This window comes from Falco naumanni, chromosome 9 (genome assembly GCF_017639655.2).
Source record: "Falco naumanni isolate bFalNau1 chromosome 9, bFalNau1.pat, whole genome shotgun sequence".
Classification (NCBI taxonomy): domain Eukaryota; kingdom Metazoa; phylum Chordata; class Aves; order Falconiformes; family Falconidae; genus Falco; species Falco naumanni.
The window spans coordinates 24,625,018-24,651,473 of NC_054062.1; the positions used below are offsets into that span (position 1 = coordinate 24,625,018).

The 26,456-nt window shown below is 45.5% G+C and overlaps 1 protein-coding gene across 2 annotated transcripts in view; it reads right to left on the reverse strand.

Moving 5' to 3' along the window:
- ARMH3 (armadillo like helical domain containing 3) overlaps positions 1–26,456 on the reverse strand; it is a 129,910-nt gene that overhangs the window by 4,254 nt on the left and 99,200 nt on the right. For both annotated transcript variants that reach the window (XM_040605254.1, XM_040605253.1), the window contains one exon: positions 4,350–4,466. In XM_040605254.1, the coding sequence (XP_040461188.1) occupies positions 4,350–4,466 (117 nt within the window). The remainder of the gene's footprint in view (positions 1–4,349; positions 4,467–26,456) is intronic.

Genomic DNA, 26,456 nt, shown 5'->3' on the forward strand with positions numbered 1-26,456 from the left:
AAGTGAGAAGAGGGGAATGCCATGGCTAAAGAGATGTGGAGAGTCCTCTGCCCTGGGGAACGTGACTGCCTGCAGGAAAGGGGCAGACGCTACACGTAGTGTAAGCTCGCATCCTTATTCTGACCAGAAACATTTTTATGGGTCCCAGCAATAGAAGGAACAAGCAGAAATGAGCTCCTGGCCTCAGGAACTGCTGACAGGAGCTGGACACCCGCAGTAGATGTCCAAGTTGTATACACATCAAGGTCTCCAAGCAGGATGTGGCAGCTGTACCTACAAGCCCAGAAAGGGAGGATGGAGTAGCACATGATGAGAACACAGGGTTTTGTGGAAATTGTAGCTATGGGGTAGAGCACAAGAAATTAAGCCTGTTTAGTTTGCAAAGAGAAGGTTTAGAAGGACTAGAGCAAACACTCCTCAATATATAAAATGAGGTCAGAAAGAGAACAGTGAGTAATATTTCTCTGGCTCCCCAGGGATGGTGCAAGAAATACTCAGCTTAATTTAAGACAAAGACGACTGGAAAAGAGGAAATACTTTTAAATCTATGGGTTGTGAAGCGCTGGAGCAGGTCACCTGAGGCCAGCGTGGAGCTGTTTTCACTTAAAGACAGATACCTTCAGGTTTCAAGACGAGCTTAACCACAAACTAGTGAAGAGCAGTCTAGATGGACTTAGCTCTGCTTTAACACAAGTTGGGCAGGGGAGCAGGTACGTTAACACCACACAAGATGACTCTGACGTTTCTACAAATCTCTGCCCAGCATTTCTTCTGCTGTGAGAAAGCAGGCAGCTCTGATCCAGCCAGCTTAAGAGGTAAGAATAGCTCAAATTAGAGTTAATTCAAGTTATCTCCAGCACCAGAGAGCCAGAGCTCATCTCCCTTTTGGGGTGGGAAGGCCAGACATTGACATAGGGAGGTGTCAGCCTATGACAAGGATAAACTTCAGAAGCTTCCTGCAGTCTGGCTGAGCTGCTCCATCCACAAGGCTACACCCCAGGGCTCCTCCTGGCTCGTGGTGCAGTGGGCAGCCCAGGCCTGGCTGGCAGCCTGGAAGCTACCAGAACTCTCTAGAGTGGCTTATATGCGAGGCCAAAACCAGCCTCAGAAAGCAAGCTCAGAACTTTAATATTTGTTCTGAAGGGAACAGAAGCAAAGAACGCCTTCTCTCTTGCTTCTGTGTGGAGCATGCTGGAACACACTAGGGCCAGAAAAGCCTTAACAATTTTCTCCCTACTAGCAGCTTGGATCACATTTAACCCACAGATTTTGAAGAAATGGGAAATGCAAGAAATGCTGACATCACCTAGAGAACAATGAACAAATGAAAGAACGGATGAAGCAATGGCATTAACCACATGAAGAAAACATTATTCAGTTCTAGTTTGCACAGGTTCAGCTATAAAGACACCAACACTATTTCACAGCAAGCCCCATCAATTAAACCTGTTTCCAATCAACAAGCAGCTCTTAAGAAATTTGTACAATGGGAGAAAGGTTTACACTGACTACTACATCTAATTAAAAGTTAAATTAGTGTAATTTCCCCTGCAGAAATCAATCCCTAATCAGATTATGTTGAGACTCTGCTGAAACCTATCCAAGTGCAAAGACAGTGAATGTTTTGGAAAGACGCTCTTTTCCACACACAAGGGTCCAAAAGCTCACATCCAAACCATTCATCCTATCAAAGCAGCATAGTCCTCAAATGACATCCCTGAGGGTTCAAAGGAAAAGAAATAAGAAGCGTTAGAAAACTTCCTAACTTACTTCCTTTAGCCCCTCAAAGGCAGCACAACAGGCCATAAAACCCAGCTGATAAAACACCCTGCACAGCACCTTCCACCACAACGTGGCTGCAGTATCACAGGCCTTTGAAAGCTGCTTTGAAAAGGGAATGGGAGAAGAAAGCAGATTTTTCTTTGGGATTAGCAAGAAAGAGCTGCACTGAGGGGAAGCCAGAGAAGTGAAGCAGTGCATTAGCAAAGCATGTCAAAGGAGTGAGAACAAGATTTCTAAGCATAAAGGAGCCCAGAGAATGGCTTGGGGAAGTTTCTGCTCACCCACTTAATGGGAGCACAGAGAGATGAAAAGGTAGCCGAAAAGGAAAACGGCTCTTGTGTGTCATTCCCCACCAAGAAGGAATTGCTTCAATGCAATCACACAGATAGAGATAAGAAAACCAGGCAGAATCTGGAAAGAATTATTTACAAACAGATCCTGTTCAGGAAGACCTGATGGGACCAGCATGAGTTTGGAATCCATACTGGAAACCTGTAGCTCACCACCAGCCCTGCTCCTCTGGCAAAGCCCATGAAGAAAACTGCGGCAACTTCACTCTGACCCCTCTATGAAATCCTGAGGATCTCAGAGTTAAACATTATTCAACATCAGACCAGCAACAGAAGCTGAAGTAAAGACTCAGAAGCCTCGAAGAAAGGAAGCCAAGTACCTGCGCTTTGAAGAGGATATGGGGAGGACAGGGCAGACTAGGGCCTTTTTGATGAGTTTTCGAACAATTAATAAAGCCATCAGTTACTATGCACCTAGAGGAAAAAACAGCGTAGAAGATGGGAGGCCAGCTGGGTTTGCTGAAGACAAATGGTAACATATCAGGTTGATTTCCCGCTGTGTTGAGGGAACAGCTTAATGGAATGCAGGGGATTTTCTGTAGCTGTGAGTAAAGAACATTTAATAGGGTCCCAATTCTCAGGGCATCTAGAGAAATGTGGATTAAACAGATTCACAACTGGGTCAAATCAGCACATTTAGACAGTAATTATTCAGACTTTCATATGCTCTTGAGGAGAGGGTCCCAGGGGTACCTGGACGGGCAGTTTTCAGTAGGGAGTTGAAGAGGGACTGGTTATGCTAAACAGATTCTTAAGTGATACAAAACTGGGATTTGGAAAAAAAAATAAATTGGGCTAGGAAGAAAATAATTTTAGCTGAAATGTTTTGTAGCTGTGATGCTCTTAGGACTGAGAATGTAATTTTAATCAATTGGCATGATCAGCCTGAGCTTCTGCCAGGCCAAGTGGAAAGTGGGGCATGCAGGAAGCAGAGCAGTCATGTGGCCAAGAGGCTGGGGAAGGAGATGCTGGCTGAGGAGGGTAAGGAGCCCTTGGGATGGAACAGATGACAACAGAAACACGAATGCATCTTATTTCCAGGGTGCAGTAATAGGAGAAGCCTGTGTCACAGGAAGGCTATGGTCAAATTTCTTTGCGTGTATTCCAACTAACGTACCAAACAGCAGGCCAGACGGACAAAAACAGGCACAAAAGAGCACAGAAAGTGGCATGAAAGTGGTTGGAAGTGTTTTTTCCCATATACTACCCAAAGGTAGGGCTGGAATGACCCCAAAAAACATTAAAAAGCATTCTGTAGAAGGAAGCAAAACCGATTCAGGAGTGCTTGCTCTGCAGCAGAGTAGACAGAAGGAGGCGTAACGCTCCCAAACTCATGCAGACTCATGACAGCGGGCAGGCACCGATTACTCATCAGTCAGCAAGGACAGAGCTGGGAGAATCAGCTCTCAAACTGGCAGAGAAAGCTGCCAGAGTTAGAGATCGCTCCCTTCACTGAAGCTGTAATGATTCAAAAGTGAGAAAAAACAGGCTCCCCTCAGATACCAGCCACTACAAAAACACAGCCTCCTGAGCTATGTGGCTGGTGGACAAGAAATGTTGTGTCAGGGATCTCTGGAGCAGGGCGAGCAAGCTGGCTTGTTGAAGAATGTAACTACCAACCCAAATTATGTGGACTCAGTTTTGTCTTTGCTACATTATTTTTGTGGGTCTTTCTACCATTTGCTTTCTCTTCTGGCAGAAGGACACATTTCTAGGGAACACCTTTGCTTTCTTTTCTTGGGAACCCTATTTTGTGAGTGATGGAGAAAAGCAATGAGAGGCACATGCTTCACCAGCGTCACATATTCTGATCAGTCCCATACTTTGTGGTCTCCTTAACAACAACAAAAATACTAAGTTGCCCTACGTGATAAACCCATAAACCCAAGTGGGGAGCAATCAGCTTCTCCACCATGCAAATTTACCACCATCAAGCACAGTGGATCCCCATGGCAGAAGGGGCAGGGGCTGACTGACCAGTTGGCTGGCCCCAGCAGTCTGGTGGCTCCTCCCCAGCCAGGTACTGCTGGGCAGGGAGCTCCAGGGAGCTTCCAGATCTATTGAGACATGCAGTGTCTGTTCCGATCCCATTCCTGTCCCACCTTTGGAGGCAGCCCAATGGAGCAACAGGACTGCTCAGCTATACTCCAAATGCCTAGGTTGTAAGCAAAGGCTTTGGAAAAGGATTGTTGATTCTGCAGCATCAGGGCAGCTTACCAGCTCTTTGAAGAAGGCAGCCTCTTTATGCTGCTCCGAGTAGCGCTCATACTGGTCCAGTCCATCCTGCAGTTTCAGAGTCAGTGTGTCGTAGTTGGACCGTACCACTTCCAAAACCTGCCAGACACAGCCAAATACAGCAAAGTCATCAGCACCCACAGACACCCTCAGCACAGGAGGAACAAAGCGGAGATAGATCACAGCTCTGGCACCTATTTTTACAACATATGTGGCTTTGACAGCCAATATTTGGCTCATGAATAAAAATATGGAGGTTGGCACTAAAGCCTTCCTAATGCCAGTAAGGAACAGCCCTCAAATGTCAGAATTTCTCCATTCATGAGAACAGTGGATGAGCCTGTATTTATGACAGTAGCAGTTTTCCAAATACTATTATGTCACCAGGAGAAGTAGACATGATCTCATTAAATTAAGCAGCTAATTACCATGTGTACACCCAAATGTAACACAGTAGGCACTATGCAAACAGAGGTTTGCCTGACCCCATGGTCCTTTCCAGTGCTAGTTTTGCCAGCAGACCTCCCTCCTGGCTTGCTAATCACCATTCATAATCTGCTAAACTGCCAGCCTCTTCAGCTGCTCAGGTCAGCTTCCATACAGAGCACTGCTCTTCTCTCCTGATAGGAACAAGCTTCTGACAGGCATAAAGAGAAGACCAACCCCCATACAGACTGTGGTTTTGGGAACAGATGGAGACATGAATCCAGGTCTTCCTGCCCAGGAGATATTTTATTATCTGCCTTCACTGCAACCAAAGCACTCCAGCTTATATTACTGCCTTACTGTGCTCCCCACACTGGGCTATGCTTGCAAATTCATAGTTACACATCTCTGTCCTATTGAACTATTCATTTTCCTAACTAGGGAACACCAAGAGGCACTCCCACAATGCTTTTTAGCTTCAAAGCATTGCATGGACAAATGCATTCCTCAAAGCATTTTTTGAGATGGTAAGTAATGATAATCTTCCTACCAGGAACCATATAGCTCAGCACTCCTGGGCAAAGCACACGATTGAAACAATTCTCTCAAAACACATAAACTTCTTTCTTAGGCTGTTACCGTTTGCTCTGAGAGCTAAACAGAATATCAAAATCTGAGGTTTGCATTACAGTAGCCTCTGCTCATGAAAGGCCTCACTAAGGAGGACTACACAGTATAAGGTACAAAGGAAGAGGACTCTGCCCCAAAGCATCACAACCCAGAAAAGATCCTAAGAAAAGCATTGCAGAGGATTTAAGACAAGAGTGACCAGAACAATAAGGATCCCCTTCCACTTCTTTTGTCCTCCCAACAATGTAAACACTACCCTCAATTACCCTTTTAGGCAGCTGGCAGCTCCTGTCCTTGACAGGACTGAATCTTCTATCCTTTACTCTAGGAGACCGAGACTTGCTTAGGGTTCCTTCAGAAGCTTGTTTTCCCCAAACTTTGCATGTGGCAGGGGCACACAGACACTCATGCAAACACTTAGAAGCAGGCTAGGGCCTGAGGTGGCAGAAGCCACAGGGCATCAATCCAAATGAGAACTGGGAGTAAAAAAGTGGCTCCCAGATGAGACGGTCACACAGCAGAGTCTTTGCAGCTCACCTGTCCTCCAGCACTGCAGAGGCAAGCCAGGGGTAGGCATCAGCATTTTGCAATGTTATTTAAGAACAGCCTGTCAGTGTCCTGCTGCTGCAAAAGCACACAGCCTCCTCGCCAAGACTCATTCCCTAACGCTGTTTGTCAGCTCCACTGGCACAGAGGAAGAACCCCTGCAATGACAGCCATCTCCAAATTCAGTCTGGCCTTCTTGATCCTGTGTGCAGAAGCTGCAAAAGTATCACAGAGCCAAAAGCAATAATGAAAGGAAGCTGTCTCAGTAAAGGAATAACTTACTCTGGGATGCAACTATCCACGAGGGATGGAGAATAATAGTACAATGTAATAAAGAATCTAGCAGCTTGCATGAATCAGAGGGCTATCCTCCTGTCAGTCTGAGGAAGCCAAGTTGACCAAGATTAGTAAGTCGCAGGAGAAAAATCTTGTTTAAAGTGTGAGGAGTAGAACAGGCTTCTCCAGCAGTAACTCAGAGTGGAGACATTTAACTCAAGGCTACTCTACTCCCCAGGACCCTTCCCCTTGGGCTCCTCTTCACTCCCCTGTGCCTGGATACACATAGCCACACGTAGTGCCATATAGATGTGCCCAGACAATGGGCATACATGTTTCTCCACAAAAAGAATGAGGATTCCTCCTTGCTAGCCGAGTAGTGAGTATCTGAAGATCCTCAGAGGCATCCTCAAACCATGACGAGAAGCTAATAGTAAACTTTGAGGGCAGCACTGAGCTCTGTAAGCAGTATCTTTATATCAGCCGTCCTGTCTCACCTTTGAAAGGCAGCTAAGAACTCAGTTTGATACCCTAGGAGGAGGAGGGGAGAAAAAAGAGGCCCCAGAGTTTCTACTGTGTTACCCACTACTTACTGTAATCTCTGCAGTGAACTTGAGATCAGCTTATCCCTTTAGCTATGAATTTTCATTGGCTTCCACTCCTTATTTCCTTTAATTATGAAACAGAACTTAAAAAGAAAGGGTAAGTTAAAAATAAACAGCTTCTCTTCACTGCCTGATAAATTTCCCTTTCTTGCTGCTGCTGAGAAAGAATACTACGTGGGATCTGAGATAAACCCACTCACAGATCATTTCACTTCATACTTTATAATGGATAGGCACTGTTACTGAGATTACGACCTGCTATTCTTGAGACTATTTAATCTGTTCTTTAAAGATGCAGCTGCTAGACAGAGGAGAGGTTAAAGAGCAGCAGAAGGTATTAAAACCGTCCAACAGGAAGGTTTGAAAGGCATCAGCTTTATACGCAGACGACAAAAACTTGCATCCTCTGTGTAACAGAAGACCTCATGTTAGCATCCTCTGCCCTTACTACACACTGCTTTGACTTTTGCTCAGGAGTACTGCAGGAAGAAAGCCCTTTTGTGTTAAACACACAAGATCTTTATCTGCACCTTTCTGTCAGATACAAAAGAACTAGAGGAATTTAATTTTGAGATTAAAGCATTACTCCTTCAAGGTCTTGTACAGTCTGGTCTTCCTAGAAACCTCTATGGAAGACCAGAAAACAAATTCCAAGACTGTAAAGTAGGAATAACTTAAAGGGACTTTTAGCTGGACTCTTCCACACAGATTTTAAATAGTCACTCCTTTTTTTAAAGTCGCGCAAGCAGCTGGAAGAACACCACTTCCAGTGTCAGGCAAGGATAGAGGAAAATTGACTGTAGATGATTTCCAAGGAGCTTGATGTAACTCTCAGATTGCAAGGATAAGCATGCAGGGAAAACTTTTTTTAAAAAATGCTTTACTGGATCTTCACAGTGGAAAAAAATTAAATTAAGAGGAGTCACAACCTAAGTCTCTTTTTGTAGGTTATGTTAGGGGGATCTGAGTCTTAAAAAGCAGGATATGACAGAAATGAGCAACTCAGACATGGTCAACATGAGAAAAGTGAAGGCTGATGAATTCCTTTTTTGCAGCTACCTGTGTCAGCCCTAGAGGCTACATTCACTCATTTACTCCACTGCAACAAACCAGAAGTCAGTGGAGGTGCACCACTGTAAATGAAAGATAATTTGCCATTAAATTAACCCCCTGCCCCACCATTCACTCACTGACTGCCTTCCAGAAGTTCCAGGGACACGTCAGCAGTTCAGGTCCCTGCAGATGTGTCCCCAAACCAACCTTTCAGGAGCTGCTCCGAACAGCAAGTGCTTTCTGTAACACTTGGATTTCAGCTTCCTCCTGCAGCTACAACTGCCTGTGCCCCATAACCCTCCTTCCCCAGTAAAACTGACAGCTTACGAGTGGAGGCACCCCCAGGTAACACAGTGCGGGGGCTGGCTTCTTACAGAGGGGCTGACGCAGGGCTCAGCTCCCTGCAGCATCCCACCCATGCCATGCCACTGCACCCAGAGAAACAAGACTATTTCAGAGTTTTGGGCTCCTTACTTTGCTGCATCCACCAGCTTACCACTCCCTTGGCAAACTGGATGGACAACCTCTGAAGGGTCAGTGGACTCTTATGGACACAAACTCTGAAACCAGTTCCCCCAGAACCAACTGTCCCTGCTCCAAAATTTTCCACATTCAAAACAAGAGTGTTTTGCTGTACCACTCTCTATGTGCAGGCTCCTTCCTTACTGCACCAGAGAGAACAGTTTCCCCTGGCTGATCTTCAACAGGAGCCAACTTGCTGCACTCTCCCAGGAAAGGCTGGGCCTCGGAAAAGCCTGTCTGGGGGAAACAAGGGCATTACATGCAGCAGCCTCCGATCTCCATCCTGCCCAGGAGAACACAGCAGCAAAGCCAGAGAGGGAGCAGAATCTTTCATCATCCGCAACTGCAGTCTCTGCCTCACTAGAACATCAAATTAGAGAGTGCCACCAATTCACACCACCCAGCAAAGGACATGGTGCTGGTGGGGAGGTTCTGGGAAGCATGCATGGGCAGTGGCAGAAAAATACAGGAAAAACAGAAACAAGAAGACAACAAGGTGTCTACACTGTCTTCTTAATCAGTGCAGGAAAGGACAAGAATGCAATCAGTCAGCATCACCAGTACCTTGCTAAAGCCCTTCCACGCCCTTAAGACAGTCATTAGTTACCACAACACACAAGCAGCTGGAAAAGGACTGACTGACCTCACATCAAGCAAAAGGCAAAAATACCCAAACACCCCAGCAACCCCCAGGTCAAAATACATCTGACCCCCACACCAACTCCATGCAGCTGACAAGGCTGGGCTGGGAAGAGTCTCTCCAGATCAGGCCCAGCAAGCCCTCACAGGACTTGCTAAGAGCCAGGCTTTGCTGTCCCAGCTGTCCCGTGCCGCAGGATGAAGTGGACAGTCCTCACTGGCACTAGGGCACAGACACCGCACAGGGGCCCCAGGGCAGCCAGGGACAAACGTGCCCTCCATCCCCTCTTCAGAGGTGGCAGAGTGCCTGTCACTGCCTGCATACCACAGAGGGAATTATGGCAAGTCCCACCTCTGAAACCTAGGCAAAGCTGAGGATACCACCAGCAAACCCAGCAGTCTGTCCCCTCAGATCAGAGGATGGAGGCTGTAGGAAGAGACATTAAGCTTTCCCTATTCTAGTAGAAGCCTGATGTGCATTTTACACTGGAGTCCCTCAAACTGGCTTGTTTATCCAGGTTTAGTACAAATCTTCCTCTTTTTCTCCCTCAAAGACCTCCACAAGCAACTCAGTCCCTGAGTGTTTCTCCTAGTGAATTCAATGGAATAGCAACATTTCTCACTGTAATGAAAAGGCTGCTGCCACCTGGACTATGAAGAGGCCATTGCCTCTCCATAATAAAGTGCCAGCTAATTGACAAAAATTTCACAGTACTATCTTCTAATTAATATGGAAAATTATTTTTCTTTTTTTTTTTTCCAAATGGCATCACACTTCTCACAAAGCAACTTAAAAGTTGCTGATGCAGGTTGGTCTTTCCTGGAATTAATCCCCAGAAGTGCCAAAACCAAAGCATATAATTAAATAATTAGAAGTTAAACAAAAACACACACACAGCTGCCACATTTCCCAACAGACTCTGCCCAGACCCTGGCTGCACTCATCTCCCTCTGCCTTTCCTCTTTCACTGTCTGCAGGAGCCAAGTTCAGAGAGAGGATCTACTAAGACGGCTGGTGCTACACACATGGGCTGGAAGCAGCTGTCATTCTCACTCGCTTCAAGAAAAGCACCCAGCCTAGGACAAGCAGCAGCACAGAGCTTTTGTCTGACCCAATGCTACCTTACCTTTGCAGCTGTCCCGGAGTTAAATGCAGCGCTGATGCTTCAACACAATCCCCCACCCCCAAGCTCATCAAGCCATGGGTATTAATTCCATGCTCATGAATGCTAAGAGGAAGAGGAGGAGGATGTTGCTATGACAGTAACGACTCAGATTCCCAAGATATGCTGTACATACAGCACACATCTATGGATCCAGAGGATACAGAGTGGGCTGCTGCACACGACAGAAAAGACTGTCTGGACATCTGGGCTGGAGATGCAAGCGCAGCCATGCCATGTAAATGCAAGATGTGCAGCACATTGTCATTCCCGCTCCAGTGCCCCAGATCGCCTCCACCAAGCAGCTGACGTTCACACTACATGCAAGCGAAGGACCTCTGGCCCTCTCTTGCTGCAGGCTGAGTGTGAGGCTGCTCAGACTAAGCCTGTAAGACAGCCTCCACCAGCTCACACAACTGTCACCCCCAGAGTAGGAAGCAGCATCCTGTCTGCCCTGAGGGCAGGAAAAATTCCTGGAAGGAGGATTTTTCCAATAGTAAAAAGCTCTGCTAGCCCAAAAGATTAAGTGAAAGCTACCAAGGGCAAATTTCTCCTCTGAGGTATGAAACAGGACTGCACCAACGCAGAATGCATCAGCAATGCTGGGAGGTAAGACACGAGATCTGCCCAGGTCATAGCGGGAAGAAAAGCCTGCAGAGGCAGGGGCAGCTGCCCGTGAGCCCCAGGATGGCACTGGGCCATGAAAACGTGCTTCTGTCCTGATTGTGGAGATACAAAAGCTGATGGGACTCTTGTTCAGTGCCTGAAGATGGACAGATGGACAAGGCTGAGCGGCACACAGCAAAGATGAGTGAACCAGGAGACAGGGAGAGAAGGTACCTCACCCTGCTTTCCACTGCTAAGGTGAGTGCAGGACCCTTTGCACACAGCTCCCACCAGTTACTCAGACACCTTTTAGGTTGTGTTTGCCAATCTTCCCCTGCTCAGCTCACGGAGCGTTAGCCAGGACACGTTGTGTCTAGCAACCTGGGAATGAACAGTCCCATCAGTTTGTCCTTTGCCCCTGCCAGTCACTCCTGGCAGTCCCGCTGCGTTCGCTGCACTACTCTGTGCCCGGCCAAGCACAAGGAAAGAGTAACTCTCCCCATCCCAAATCCTTCCTTAGGACTGCTTTTATACATTCTCACTTGAGTGCTACTGAAATCCAGGCCTTGCCACTTCTCTACGCAAGGCAAAAGGTTTTGATCATATGTAAAAGATGATGATGATGATACTTAGCAACATCAAGGAGGGACATTTCACAGCCTCTTCTCCTCACCTCAGCATAGAGCCATTCTGGCGGGCCCAGACTATATGCAGTAGCTCAGATGTTTGTTCAATGATCACATAGAGATCTGTGATCTTTAAACAAACAAGCCTACAAAGTTGACTGTTTCATCCATGGAGTGGGAGGGTTCGGTTACAGTCTTCCTCCTCTGCCCACAGGTGCCTCTTCCGAAGATAAGTAATTTATAAGCTCACTTAGAAAGTGACTGTCGTTCTCTGAACTCTGCTAGCAGAAATGGCAACCTCTTTTGGGACAAGAGTTATCTGCTCCAGAAATGTTTCAAACCCACAATCCATTAGAAGCCTAAAGGTGTTCAACTCTATTTAATGATGGGAAAAGACTCACTGATCCAACCGATTGGAAAATCACACATCTTTCAGAAACATCCCAATGCCAAAACTGTTCTCCAGCTCCACCCAGAAGGAGCTGTAAATGCACAACGCAATGCCTGTTCCAAGCTCTCCTAGGACAGGCCTTCCAAGATTCACAGTTACTTTAAGAAGCAGAAAGGCTTCAAAGAATACAAAGGCAAGTAACAACAGACACACATGGTCGCAGAGACCAGCTACGTGCACAGCTTGCAGAAGACTTAATTTGTAAGTGGTATAGACAAATAGAAGATATTAATACGGTTGATAGCCCTTGACATCCCTGTGTAGCCATCACTAGGGCTGGGGAGTCCTGTGCTAGGAGTACGACACCCTCTGAGCTCCAGGAGTCAGGTAGCTGAAAGCCTGCTCACCTCACCAGAAAGCCTATGCCACCATTACTTTTTTACTACAGAGTAATTTCAAGAAGTCATGCCTACACATAAATGACAACTCCCATAACTGTTAAGTGCACTTTGCTCAACCACCCCTTTGGGTTTGGAGCACAAGGAGCAAAATGCACTTATCCTCACACTGCTGCTTCTCAAGATCAATTTTCTTTTCTCAGTTCCAAAGATGGTCAGTGGGTTTATACTAACCTACATATCCCACTTGGCAGAAAGAACCTGGCACTCTCTGTGGGACCATGGATGCTCTTTCCCAGACTGCAGGGACAGGCTCCCAAGAGGAAATACAGGAGGCAATTCTGTGTCATTCAAGGGAGGAAAATGGGTTCAGTGGGTTTCTGCCAAGGGAACGAACATCCATGTACTGCACAACGCTGGCACTTCCCAAGACCAGGCAGAAAAAAAGAAGTCAAAGACCTTGAAGCGAATTATCTTTGACTATGTCAATTCATAAAATAAGCACCCTCCAGAGCAGACTTTTAGATCTGGATGGGGAGATCCGCCAGAAACTGAATGAGGTCCGCTAAGCTGGCCTGTTAGAAATTTTGTGAGGAAGGCAGGCAGCATAAGGAAGGCCGGCAGCATAAGGAAGGCCAGGATGAAGGCAGGAGCATAAAACCCTGAGACAGATAGATAGATTTGCTGTTTTGGAGTTACAGCCCATTTTGGACTTGCGAACCCTTATCTCCAGCTGGTGGCATTTATGAAAACATTTCTCACTGCTAGGTACGTAAGAGCACTTGCAATTCTGCCAAAGCTCAAAATGCACTGCATATAGCTATGGACTGGACCGTTAATTTTTTTATTTCCCCATTGTGCTTACAATTAACTTAAGTGCTGAAATGCGATGGGCTGTTCCAGAAGAAGCTTTTTATCTACCAGCTGCATTTTAGCACAGCAGTAAATCAACTGCTGTCACCAAAACATCAAACAAGAGGACAAGAGCATCCTTATGCTCACTGTGCATATTACCCGTTCAGCCTAAGTGGCTAACCAGCATTCAGCAACTGAATGCTGTGATTTGTGCACAAACTTCAGTGCAATTCTCTATTTAGAGAAGACCTTGTCCTCATCAACGCAGAGAAAAGAAAAAAAAATATAAATCAGCAGCATCTCTCCAGCACCAGTTAACTGACCAAAGTAAGACCAGTAACCCTCGTGCCCACAACAAGATAAAAGAGTTTAAGTCATAAGCTGCTGCTCCAGTTGAACTGAGAATGCCAGGGCATACAAGGATGTTACAGAACTCAAATACAGCTACAAGAACCTAAAAAACTGTAGCTGAATATTTTAAGAAAAGGTCTGAAATAAATCTTTCTAGGAGCAGCAGCCAGAAAGCATCCTGGCCAACACTGAAACTCAAATACACAATTTCAGTTCACTCTGCCTCGACAAAGTGACAACAGGATACCTCATGTAGACCAGAAAAAACTCATTCCTAGGACAGAGATTCAAATTTGCCCAGAAGACAGCTGGCTCAGGAAATAAGGCTGTCTAGAGAACAGATTAAGACAGGGTATGCAACAAGACCCCTTCCATTCATTCAAACCCCAACAGAAGCAAGTGAACTGTTCCAGTTCAAAAGAAACCAAAACCTAATTGTGCCCACGGGAAAATCAATGGGGAGGCTTATGCTGGTTACGGTCTAATCAAACATCTGCAGTCACAGGAAGTTTCTGGAACTATGTCACCTGATCAGGTTCACAGCAATCAGTAAAGGATCCAAGAGAACTTGTGCTCCTCACACAGCCACCATTGACTTCTACAGGATATAATGATTACAGACTGACTTACAAAAAACCCCAAAAACTCAACAGGACTCTGACATGAAGACCAACATGAATGAAAGGAGAACACAGACACTCAAAAAACCTATGGAAGTTGTCATGCATTTGATTTTTTTTTTGTCTTGTTCTTTTACAGCAACTAGCAAGCTGATACCAGTACAGCCCTGGGTCTGACACTTGCTGAGAAAAAGTATACTTATCTAGCTCATTTTTTTTTTCTCCCAAACTATCCGAAATCTTGTTAAATTTGGTTTGCACAACATGAATACACTTAAAGGAAGCAGCAAAACTAAACAGCAATACACTTAAAAACTGGCCACAAAGCAAGTGGATGTTGTATATTTAAAGTAAGTCAAAACGACATAGGACATGCCAGAGGAACAGCCAGCTAGGAGTGGGGCAGGAGGGTGTGCATTTGGAGGGGCAGAGCTCGGAAAGATCAGTTCCGCAGCTCCTGCTCCTACTTACATTTAAGCAATTAAACAGTCATGATAGAAGGCCACCTCAATTAATTGCACAGTGGAAATGACAAAAGGCAGTAATTCAGTGGCCTGAGGAGGTGCAACGAAGCTAAGAAAGAGGAAATCTAGAGCTCACCTGCCTAACCGACCACATGTGGAAAATGAACTCAAGTCCATTGTAAGACAGGTACAACAAAATTTCTGAATACATGCAAGATGTCTGGGTAGCCAAGAAATCAGATGAGCAAATAACCATTTGATTTTCTATACTATTTTGCAGTTTTACAATATCTCTTCTGAAATATGGGCACTGGAAATTGACATACAAGATTTAAAACATGGGTTGTCACAGACTTACACAGTGACACCACAGTACTCCTGCTTTATTTTTGTTCTTTAACAGTTTCTAATTATCTATTTGCCTTTCTAACCACTGTTGAGCCTTGAGCCAACATTTCCAGGTTTATCACAGTGGCTCCAAGAGTCCTTTCCTGCACGGCAATATCTAGCAGACTTTCCTACAGCTCAAAGACTTATAAAATTCAATCTGCAAAATTCATCAGGAGTAATCGAGAAGGTAAGAAGGAGCAGAGATGACTGGCCCCTAGATACTGAGAATGCAGCTGCGCAAGTTATGTTTATAAGAATTGTGACAGTGATGAAATTCCTATCAAGACAATGGAATCCAATCTGTCCCAACTAAGCGTCTCCTCACAAATCCCAGACACACTTTTGGATCCTAATCGAATCTGCATTGCACAGCTGGAGGAAAAGGAAAGGTCAAAGTCTATGATAAGAAAGACAGAAAACAAGAGAACCAAGTAACTGCAGATACAACATGCTGAAGGAGTGAAGCTTGTTAACATTTCAGTTTGTTAAATTGTTCCCTTTTGGGTTGTTGGAAAGTGTCACTCTCTTTGAACTCCATCTGGGCAATGACCAGAGCTGAAACAGAATGAGAACGTTTATGCTTGGAAGCATTCATGGCCAGCATAGAAAACTTCTTTTTGCCTGTACAAACAGAGCTGCCTAAAGTTGATGGTAAGTTAACTCAAAAGGAACATTTATTTAAATTGGGACAGCTGGCGATATAGAGGCTACTATCCAAAATAATCACTAGCAAGGGCAAACCTAATGAGATGTTAAACGCCATGGGCTGAGACACTTCTTGACTGAAATGGAGATGTGCAGGATAGCTGGCCAGCAGACAGCATGGTGAATCTGAGAGAGAACAGAGACTTGGGCATGGACCCCACACAGAAAGCAGGTCGGAGGTTTCTGAGAAATCAAACGGTCTGACACTTATTACAGTCCTTCTCAGGGAAAGCAGTGCTATGTGTGTTCTCTGAAATAAACAGAGGCACCAAGAGTTGCTGACACTCAGTGACTTCTAGTTGTTTCTCGTTATACCCAACAGAAGCCATCAGGGCCCAAGACAATAGGTGCATCTCTCAAGAAGGATTCCTGTCACAGTTAAGCAGCAACTTGCAATCCAAAGATATCTGGAGGATAAAAAGAGTTTGCATGCTCGGGAACTTAGTGTTTACCCCTGCAACATTTGTTCCACTTACATCCTTAAAGCATCAGACCTACCACCTCTTCAAGCTAACAGCTTTCTCACAAGTCAGATGCTCCCAGCAACAACCCCAGAACACCACAGGAGACAAATCCCTTCAGGATATAAGGCTGAGAAGAGACTGAAAAGAGGCATCTTACCTCTATGAGAGTGTGTTATCTCCACAGAGGCGCAGATGCTGGATGGGCAGGAAGGACATGGCACAAAGCGGAGGTTTATTGCTAACGGGCCAGATAAGAGTATGGTGTTGGCTGTATGCCTGCCATTGACATTCAAGGAAAAGGTGATTTGTGCTGGCACTGGACCCATTCTCTTCAAAGGACGAGAAGAAAACTTATGCTTCTTTTCCAAAGCACCTTTAGCTGTTGAATCCTCAAGTTGAGCTAATCAGTAAGCAGAGCAGCAAGCTGGAGAGCTACTTGTCCACAGTGCCTGCCCTCTGAATCAAACACATGCACCCTTTGCTGTCACAGCTCTAAACTGAACCTGCTGGCTACAGAAATGGGATGTACTTGTACATACAGCACTACTGAAGACTTAGACAAAGATGATGCCACTCTTGGGGCTAAGGAGTTGATCACCAAGGCTTCCGCTTTCTCTCTAAATTCTCTTTTTGCCCTATTCCCAGATAAGTACCTACAGGATCTGTAATGGAAATATCATCTCCACAGTCATTTCTGCAGTACGTGGAGGACACCATTGTTCTACAGCCTAAAAATCCCTGTGCGAGGATTTAGTGCTCCCAAGTGCCTCTTGGACATCAAACATTTTCAAAGCTATTAGCTCTGATGGGTTTTTGAATAAGGCTCAGGGAAGCCACTCACACAGTATTTCTCATAAGAAAAAGGTAGCTCTGACCTGGTAGAATAAAAATTACTGAGAAGGAGGAGGAGGAAGAAAGCCCACACAGCCCACATTCTGTGTGAGCAAGGAAATGAGATTTGATTTACTCCGTGATTCTGAGGTGCGTTCAATTTCAGCTTGAATTTCTACTGCATAAATTCAGCTTGGCTGAGCAATGTCCCCATTAGAGACCATCCACAGCAATATAAGGTGATCCACACAGTGATCTTTGAAGCTGAAGGTTCAAAGCCTTGGTGATGGGTGTGTGTGTGTGTGTGTGTGTGTGTTAAGCATACTTTTGCACGTGCAACGCACAAACCTGTGTCTTCCAAGAAGTTAGAGGAAGACAATATAAAAAAAGCAATTAGATACAGTGCATACACAGCTCCTTATTGTTGCCAATTAATCTATTTATTTATTTAGCTCATTGGTTAAATTTCCTCTTACTACACAGCAAAGAGCAACTCTGGGTCTATGTTTTCCATGATTCAAAGGGATTAGATGACAAGCAGAAATCACTCACTAGAAGGACTTAAGGGCTTCAGTTCAGGGATTAATAACTCAGCTGCTTTTTCTCTAGATCTTAAACCCACTAATTTGTCCTGCATCAGCTGGTAGTTTTATTTGCACAACTATTTTTGTTTTAATGGGAATCTTAAACTCTGCTCTTCCCAAAATGCTGCTGCATTGCTCTCTTGATACTATTCTCACATCTGAATTTTTTACTATATTTAAAGAGGATTTCATGCTTGCTTAGCAAATTCCTTAAGAAATTGCGCCTTATACTAATACACACAAGTTGAAGTTCTGCTTGACTTTTCCTAACTAACCAGGCATATCAGTTGAGCAGTCCCCTCGGGAATTCAACACTACTAGAAAGCAGCTTGGGTGGAAGCTTTGGACCAGGTCTTTGCATCTCCAACTCTGTCTCGTCTCACGTTTCAGAGCAGCTCTACAAAATCTGGAGTTTACATGCATTTGACCACATAGTAACACACCTTTAATGTGGGATAAACCTCGGGGGTCCATTCTCACCCTGGTTTAACACAGAGTAATTTGGTACCACACTTAACCTGCTGAGAAACCAATCAACAGAAGTTGAAGGGGGCCACATCTCATCTGCCTTACTCCGCAAATTCGGATCTTACAGTTCTAAAAATCATTCACAAGGGGGAGTTTCAGTGAAGCCGTGTTAATAGTTTAACCCCAATGCTTCTACTGCCTTGGGCTATGTGAATAAAACCCAAAAGCAAGTCTGCACGTTGGAAAATGCAGGTACTTTAAAGTTTGGGGATTTGTTGTAAATCTACAGCAGCCTGAACCAGCCTGATTCAGGAAAGGCTAAATTTCTTCCATATGCCTTTTTAAGGACTGACTTGTGACTGTACCTAGAGCTTTTGTTTGGTGCATTTATATAAATAGTAATAAGTAGAGCTGTTCACTTGGTTTACTGCTTCTAGACAAGAACTGCCAGCTCCAATCAGCTCAGAGAGAACAGGAGGGTAGGGCTGGCAGCAGCTACAAGATGCATCATAGCAGCAAGCAATGGCTGTGCATTAGGAAAGGTGCCATTGTTCTCCCTTTTCATCTCTCTAAAACACGTCAAGGGCACTAATTAACGGGGTATCCCAGGCACACAAAGGCTACAATAAAAGATGTCCCTAGCGCCCTGTTAAGGTCCAATCCCAACAACTCCTGAGGCTTTAGGAGCCTGCTGAACTCTCCCAGTCATGAGTCTCCAAAACTGTCAGAGTAATATTCAGAAAGAATTCAAAGATCACAAGAGCTGCAGAACTGAGAAAAGCAGAAAGGAAATAAAGTGACCTACTTTATATTCTGCTATTACGCCTTGAAAGAGACAGGATCGTAAAAAGCCTGAAGAGGCACATGTAAAGGAATCCTCTCAAACGCGTATACTGTCAGCAGCATGAAGGCACACAGGCCCCCGTGGAAGAAACAAAGGCAGGGAAAAGCTCAAGTCAAATGCTGTGCCAGAACAACAATTTCAATACCCAGAGAGAAGGGAGCATGCAGCAGGAGCTATATAGAGTAAAAGCAGCCTGCAATCTGAAATGCCACCCACCATTACCCTAGCAGGCATTAAAACCTCTGCCAGGGAAGAGCAACTAGCACTAGAATGATCTGATCGCCTTTTCCAAGAGCAAGTGACAGAGGAGAGGTGTGATCTTAAATATTTTGTAAATATTTCTGCAACATCTGCTCTTGACTTGGTAATAAGAGGCAGGGCAGAAGAAACTGCAGCAGTCTGTGAGCACCTGGCTACAACTATGTAAGACAGGGTTAAGTGGAGATAGGGTTAACAGTCCAGGCTGGAATCACCTTTAAAGTGCAACCCCATCAAGCACCGGAAAGTAAGGGGTTTTGTGAGAGTATGGGCAGGTGATTTTTTCCTCCCTTGTTTTTAAAAGGGGAATGCTATCAAAACCCTCCCACTCCCCAGATTTGACTTCTGAGCTTTTTGCATCATTGTTTTTTAAAACAAAGATCAGAGTCAAATGAACTGGCCATTTTAGTTCAAGCATCTTAACCTGACCTTTCCCACACTCATCACAGAAAAAGATCTCCCTGACCTACGTAAGCTGAGGTCACACTGAGTTAGGATTTCACATACAAAAAAATGGCAGCTTCAGTCCAGGTCTCCCAACACTACAGTTACCTCAGTCTTCAAACACGCCTCACCAAAGTGAAGGGTTTCTGGGTGAGGATAAGGGACCAGGCTGTCTCAAGCTAATAGTGTAGCTGACAAGACCACAGGTTTCTGGTTTGATTTAACTGATTTACTGATGAGAAACTCGGACAGGAATGGTTAGCAACCAACTTCTTTATGCCAGAATGTTTGGTATGACATTAACTGCCCAGCCCTAGCATCACTGAGTCCTAGTTCTAAAGTATCAACATACTAAATAGTGACAGATGTACTTTAGGACTCAAGTAGTCCTGGAATATTATCCCTCTGGGCACTACTGAGGGTGGAAAGCTCAGCAAGAACTGGATGATGTGGGAAACTGTCATCAGCGAGAGAAATTAAGTTCAGATCATGTTAATATTCTCCCCTGCAAAAAGTGTGTCATGCTCAAGTATCTGCAAAGAAGGCTGAGATTAGGCATTACAGCAGCTTTCTTATTCTTCTGAGAAGGGGAGTTTAGCCCAGCAACAGACCTAAGTTTCCTTTCTATGCCTACAAAGTGACTTGTAGGTGGTACTGCAATTAAATAGGTCCATCACTTAAAATAGAAAAGCACATCTTTATAGCTGAGGTGAGAACTAAGAGCCTGCAGTGAAATGCTTCCATCAAGTTGTTGGTTTTCAGGAGCATTAATGACAGGGTAGAAAATTCCAAGCAAAGCAGCCTGGATGCAAAAACCAAAACAGACAGTCATGAAGTCTTAAGTTTCAGCATGACTACGTTGACTCCCTCACAAATCCACATTTCTGGTTCCATCAGCTGAAAGATTGCTCCTGTCTTAGTGTTGCAAGACGTTCAGCAAAAAGAGTACTTGCAAACAAATCGGAGCCTTAAAAAGTCTTTACTGTAGCTCACAGCTACCTTTTTTTAGGAAATGAAAGGGACAAAAAACCACTTGCATATACTGTCACATGAAACTCCATCTAGATCCATGCTCTGTGTTAACATCCTGTTACATAAAATTACTGATAAACCTCAGGGGTCAGTAACAGGTAAAGTTTCATGCAAGTTGGACAGATGCCTCACTCCAGCAAACCACCAATATGACACAGTCGAGTAAAGGCCAGTATCCGGGTTTGGGTAGGAGTGTAGGTATTTCTAGTGCAGAAGAGGACTGGAAAGGGAGACTCAGTCATTAGCCAGCTGAGCACACTCTTCCTTTAAACACCTGGAAGGAAAACTGCTGTAAGACACATCTCAGGGTAGGCTCTGCGTGACCTCCATCTTCACATATGGATTGATTTGTCCCAGGATTGGTACATTAATTTTCACAGAACTGGAAGAAGGCTGCAAAGGACAATGCAACGTCTAAGTCAGAAGGCTGGTGTCTTATTTGCAGGACGAGCAATGGTTTGATTCACAGATGTTGCTGAAGAAGTATCACAGAATGGCTGGGGCTGGAAGGGACCTCTGGAGATCATCTAGCCCAATCCCCCCTGCTAGAGCAGGATCACATCCCAGTGGGTTTTGGATATCTCCAGAGACAGAAACTCCACAGCCTCTCTGGGCAGCCTGTCCCAGTGCTCTGTCACCTTCAAGGTACAGAAGTTCTTCCTCATATTCAGCTGGAACTTCCTGTGCTGCAGTTTGTGCCCGTTGCCCCTTGTCCTGTCACTGAGTACCACTGAGAAGAGCTTGGCCCCATCCTCTTGGTGGTTGTCCTGAAGATATTTGTATGTGTTGATGGTCTTCCCCAGGCTGTGCAGGCCCAGCTCTTTCAGCCTTCCCTCATAAGGGAAGTGCTTTGCTTCCCTCATCATCCTCACAGCCCTCCACTGGACCCTCTCCAGTAGTTCCCTGTTTCTCCTGGACTGGGGAGCCCAGAACTGGACACAGCATGGCAGATGTGGCCTCACCAGGGCAGAGTAGAGGAGGAGGATCATGTCTATCATGTCTCTCAACCTTCTAGCCATGCCCACTGGCCACTTTGGCCACCGGGGCATGCTGCTCTGTCCACGAGAACTCCCAGGTCCTTCTCCGCAGAGCTGCCTTCCAGCAGGTCAACCCCCAGCCTGTACGGTGCATGGGGTTGCTCTTCCCAAGGTGCAGGACCTTACACTTGCCTACATTGAACTTCAGGAGGTTTCCCTTCACCCAGCTCTCCAGCCTGTCCAGATCTCACTGAACGGCAGCGCAGCCTTCTGGTGTATCAGCCACTCCTCCCCGTTTTGTATCACCAGCAAACTTGCTGAGGGCACACTCAGTCCCTTCATCCAGGTCATCGATGAATAAGTTGGACAGGACCAGATCCAGCACTGATGCTCAGGGAACACCGCTGGCTACAGGCCACCAGCTGGACTCCGCACTGCTGATCACAACCCTCTAAGTTCTGCCATTCAATCCACCTCCCTGTCCCCTCACCTATCCCTCACTTCCTGAGCTGACCTATGAGGATGTTACGTTAACAAAACCACAGGGGAGCTGATAGCAATGCTCAGAGAAATAAATTCTCACAGTACCACCATGATACTATTAATCCCAGCTTTCTACTACGTTAAACATGCTCATAGGGCTTCAGGACAGCTTAGTTTGGTCTGCAATAGATAGTACAGACCTTCCTGAAGCCAAAGCACCCAAAGAACAGTTAGCTAGCCACGTCATGCCAGCTCCCTGATGCTAAATCTCATTGCCAAAAAGATGCCATGCCCTTCTCTGTCATCACATTTCACTACAAGCAGCTGTCATAGTCTCAGAGATGCAATCGGTCCATTAGTAGGATAGAAGCTCACTCATGCAATTGCAAGTGAAAGAAGCACTCAAGAACTTCTCCACCTCTATGGCTTCTACACAGGAGAACCCGAACCCAGCACTTTCTGAGAAATCAGGAAGTCCAAGAATAAGATTTCAACAGCGTTCTGTATGTGTCTTTACATCCAACTCAGAAACAAATGCAGCCTGCCAAATTACAACTGCTGAAGAAAACACACTTGGGAAACCAAGATGGGTTTTGTGCACAAATAAGCCTCAAGCGCAACATTTCATTACTGAGGATCTCCACACAGTAAGACTTAATAGCAAAGTTTTCAGCTCGGAGGTTAAGGCACATTGCAAGGGCTACTGGAAACATTGGATGTCAGTCTGCAAGAAACTACCCTGCTCTCCAAATGTTAAGGATATAGCAGCAGGTTTTTCATACTTACTCTCTTACTGCCAAAGGTCGCCCTAACTGACCTGTGTTTTCATGGAAGAAAAAAGCTTCCTATTTTAAACTAACATTGATGTACCTGTGACACACCAATTAATATTGATGCAAGTGATGGTTGCTGGGTCACATCAGCTTATTTCAGAAATCCTACATACTTTCAGGAAACGGTCCAGGCCAATTCATCAGCTTCTTGTCTGGAAGACTAGAACGTACTTTCCCTGTTAGCAGTTCTTGCTGTGAAGCAGTTATTGATGGAGAACATATATCCATGGTTTGGCAAAAGTGAAAGAGGAACTCCTATGAACAGGTGCTCAGGTGAAAGCAAGCACAGGGCTATGAATTGCTACCCTTCCACAGGCCTATATTCATGCCAGCTATGAGGAAGATGCTGTTGCTGAAACAGCACGTGCTGCTAGCAATATGTAGCTCCCCAGGAGCTTATTTGTGCCTTAACTGAGCCACGGGGGAATCCAAGTGCCCTCTAAGGCAGTGGAATTGATTCATAGCTCCTAGGACTTGGCTGATGCAGAACCACCTTCCCCAGTTCCATCTCTCTGGACATCAATCCCCCCTGCACCACTTGCTGTCTTTGAATGACACACTTCAGCTCCCTGAGCAATCCCACTGCCTGCCTCTGATCTCCCATGAAGACAGGAAGAGTGACACACATCAGAGATGCCATCTTCTCTTCTACTAAAAGGTTTGCCTTTGAGCTCCCTGCCACAGACAACAAATTTGAACTTACTGTCTTAACATCCAAATGCCAAGTGTTAGAGAGCCAAAACCCCAACTCTTCCAGCTGACTGGAGCTCTGTTCAGGTGTGGCACCTTTAGGCTCAGCAGCATTTACTCTCCTGCTCTGGGAGGCATGGAGACTGCAAAGCTCAATTTGCTTCCCACTCTGAAATCAGAGCAATGACCCAATTTGTCACTTTTGGGAAACAGCTGCAGCTCCAGCTAGAGGATCCAGAGGAAGAAAGCAGAAAAACAATCTGTTCCAGCAGGGTACTACAAGAGAGAAGGAAGAGTGGCAGTCTCTGAAGGCAGGCGCTTTATCCTAGAGAAGCCCCAGAATGAGCATGGCTGGCAGTTGGTGCAAAGCCTGTCCCCTTTTGTGCGAGAAGAGTTTGACTCCAGGAACGATTTCGCACAGCCACATCGCTGTCTGTAACTGGCACAGCAGGCTATAGTCTGTCTACTTTTAGGACTCCCAAGCAGAGCGATGACCGAGTGTAAGGAAGCTTAAGGTGGAGCTCAGGACCAGAGCAACAAGGTATACTGCTATAAATCCAGCTTTACAGAAGATAACGAAAGAAGTTTGCATGGTGTCTATACGCATTATGCACCTGGCAACAGCCGGCCTCTATTGTTCCTGTTTCACAGGGGATTAAAAAACCTTCCCAATCTGAAGTTTTACAAAATGCAAATTGAATTGTGCGTTCACACAAGCCAGCCATTGACAGCTCCTCCTTTAATCGTAGATGTGCAAAGTCGTAATTTAATCTTTATAAATGCAGACTGTTTTGATCATTCTGTTGCAATCCTCTGCGGAGCTTTCCCTGCCCTATACAGGCGCTTAACAATGACAGGAACCTGTAACACTGCTTTGCACTTCCACAGCAGCCTTGCCCAGCAGATCACACAGCACTTCAAATGCTGCCTGGCTTCCCAAGGGCTCCACACCAGCTGCCCTCTCACGCAGGAGGATACAGGGCTCAAGGTTTGCTCAAGGCAGCACAGCAACAGCTAGGAAGGAGGTCAGATGCTGGTGCACAGCCCCTTCCTCTAGCTACCCACAGCCCCTTTTCCAGGTTTAGTTAAGCACCATATATATAACAAATCTGCAAAGCATCCGAAGTGTTTTTTGAAACACACTCACCAGGGGCAAGGACAAACACTGGAACTAGATCAACACCAGCTTGTCTCCACAGCAAATGTACGGCTCTTGCTCAGCACGCTCCCCGAAGGGAATCAGGCTTGGCTCATAACTCACATCCCCAGGTGTTGCTTCTGTAGCCCCAGCACAGAAACTTTTCTAGCTCCAGGAGACTTTACCCAGTAGCAGCCTGCAGAGAGTAACAGCTCCAGAAGGCAGTTCTAAACCAAGTCCCCAGCATTCAGCGGTCACCTGCACTACAGCAGTCTTCAGGCCCTTATCAGTCCTGTAGCACTACTGACAGCCAGGAAAGGCTATGAAAACAGCTGTGAGAATGGAAGGCGAGCCTTGCTTTGAAGTTTAATGGCCTTATTTTGTAACCAGTTTGTACTTTGAGGCAGTCCCAAATCTGCCCAAGAGGACAGCTCGCAGAAGTGGCAGCAGCCAGGCATGCCTCAGCACTTGCAATGCACCAAAGGGTAGAAAGAGTCCTCTGCTCCGGGAGCAGCCAAGGTGATGCAGGGTCACACTGGCTGCTGCCTCCAAGAGGCACAGAGCAGGTGACTGCCACTAGTGGCAACAGGCAGGACGTCTGGGCACCTTTGTGTCAAACCTGAGAGGGAATTGAAGGATTTCTCCCATTTCTTGTTGGGGTTCCTGGGACTGGATTTGGAACAGGGTTACATCTCTCCAGCAGCAGATGTTTTTAAAAACAAAACCCTTCTTCTGTCCCTCTAACACTTACCGCACGTTGTTCCCCCTCCTCCAATGACACACGGTTTATTGTATTCTGCGTGTTAATAAAAGGCACTACACAGCACAAAGTCACTGCTCCAAAGCTCACCTCCAGAGTCAAATCTCCTTGCAGCAAAGCTGATCAAGTCCTTGAAGCCTCTTCAGACCCGTTCAGTCTGGCACACTGCGTAAAGCAGTCTAAGGCACTAGTAAATTGCAGGGATATTTCTCTGCTAAACAAAATAAACCAAAACCAAAAGAAGTAAAAGAGATAGATATCTAACTTGCCCCACCCCCACCAGCTAGGCAAACCAGCAATTAGCCAACTCCAGATCCCAAAAGGATCTATATAAAAGACTTTTTATGTAGATCCTTTTAAACCTGGGATTCCAATTTCACCTAGTGCAGCTCAGCTCTTTCTATTTAAACAATAAAATCTGTTTTCAAGCCATTAATCATGAGTAGGTGTCAGTAATGAGACCATGAAATCCAGCATCCCTGCCTCATTTGCAAAGATGTGATGACTTTAAATTAGGGCTTTGCCTTGGTGACCCCTCAGCTGGAGTTTCACATTCCTCCTACTGCGAGCAATATGGCACTAGCAAGCTCGATACTTCCTACCCCAAAGCTCACTGCGTTTCATTTCAGAAGTGAAGCAGCATTATGCCAAAGCCATTTTGAAGTATTTCTGGAGCCCTCACAACATGTTATATTCACGTAAGAGATTAGGGGGATTTTTTTGTAGTAGTACCTAGCACTGACGGTATTCAGCATTTTAAAAATACCATACACATGCCAACAGGCTTTCAACGCCACTGCCAGCAGCGCTAAAAACCAACAAAGCATTTGGTAGCTGCCAGTAGTTTTGCTGTGGAAACCAGAACAAGTTGAATAAACAGTGACATCAATCGTTCAGAATTAGAATACTTTAGGGCATCTAAAGCCAACTGCACTCTTTTCTGACTTTCTGTGCAAGTCACTGGTGGAGCCTTTGTGAGCTGCACTTCAGGTTAGTTCCCTCAACGCCCCACAAGGT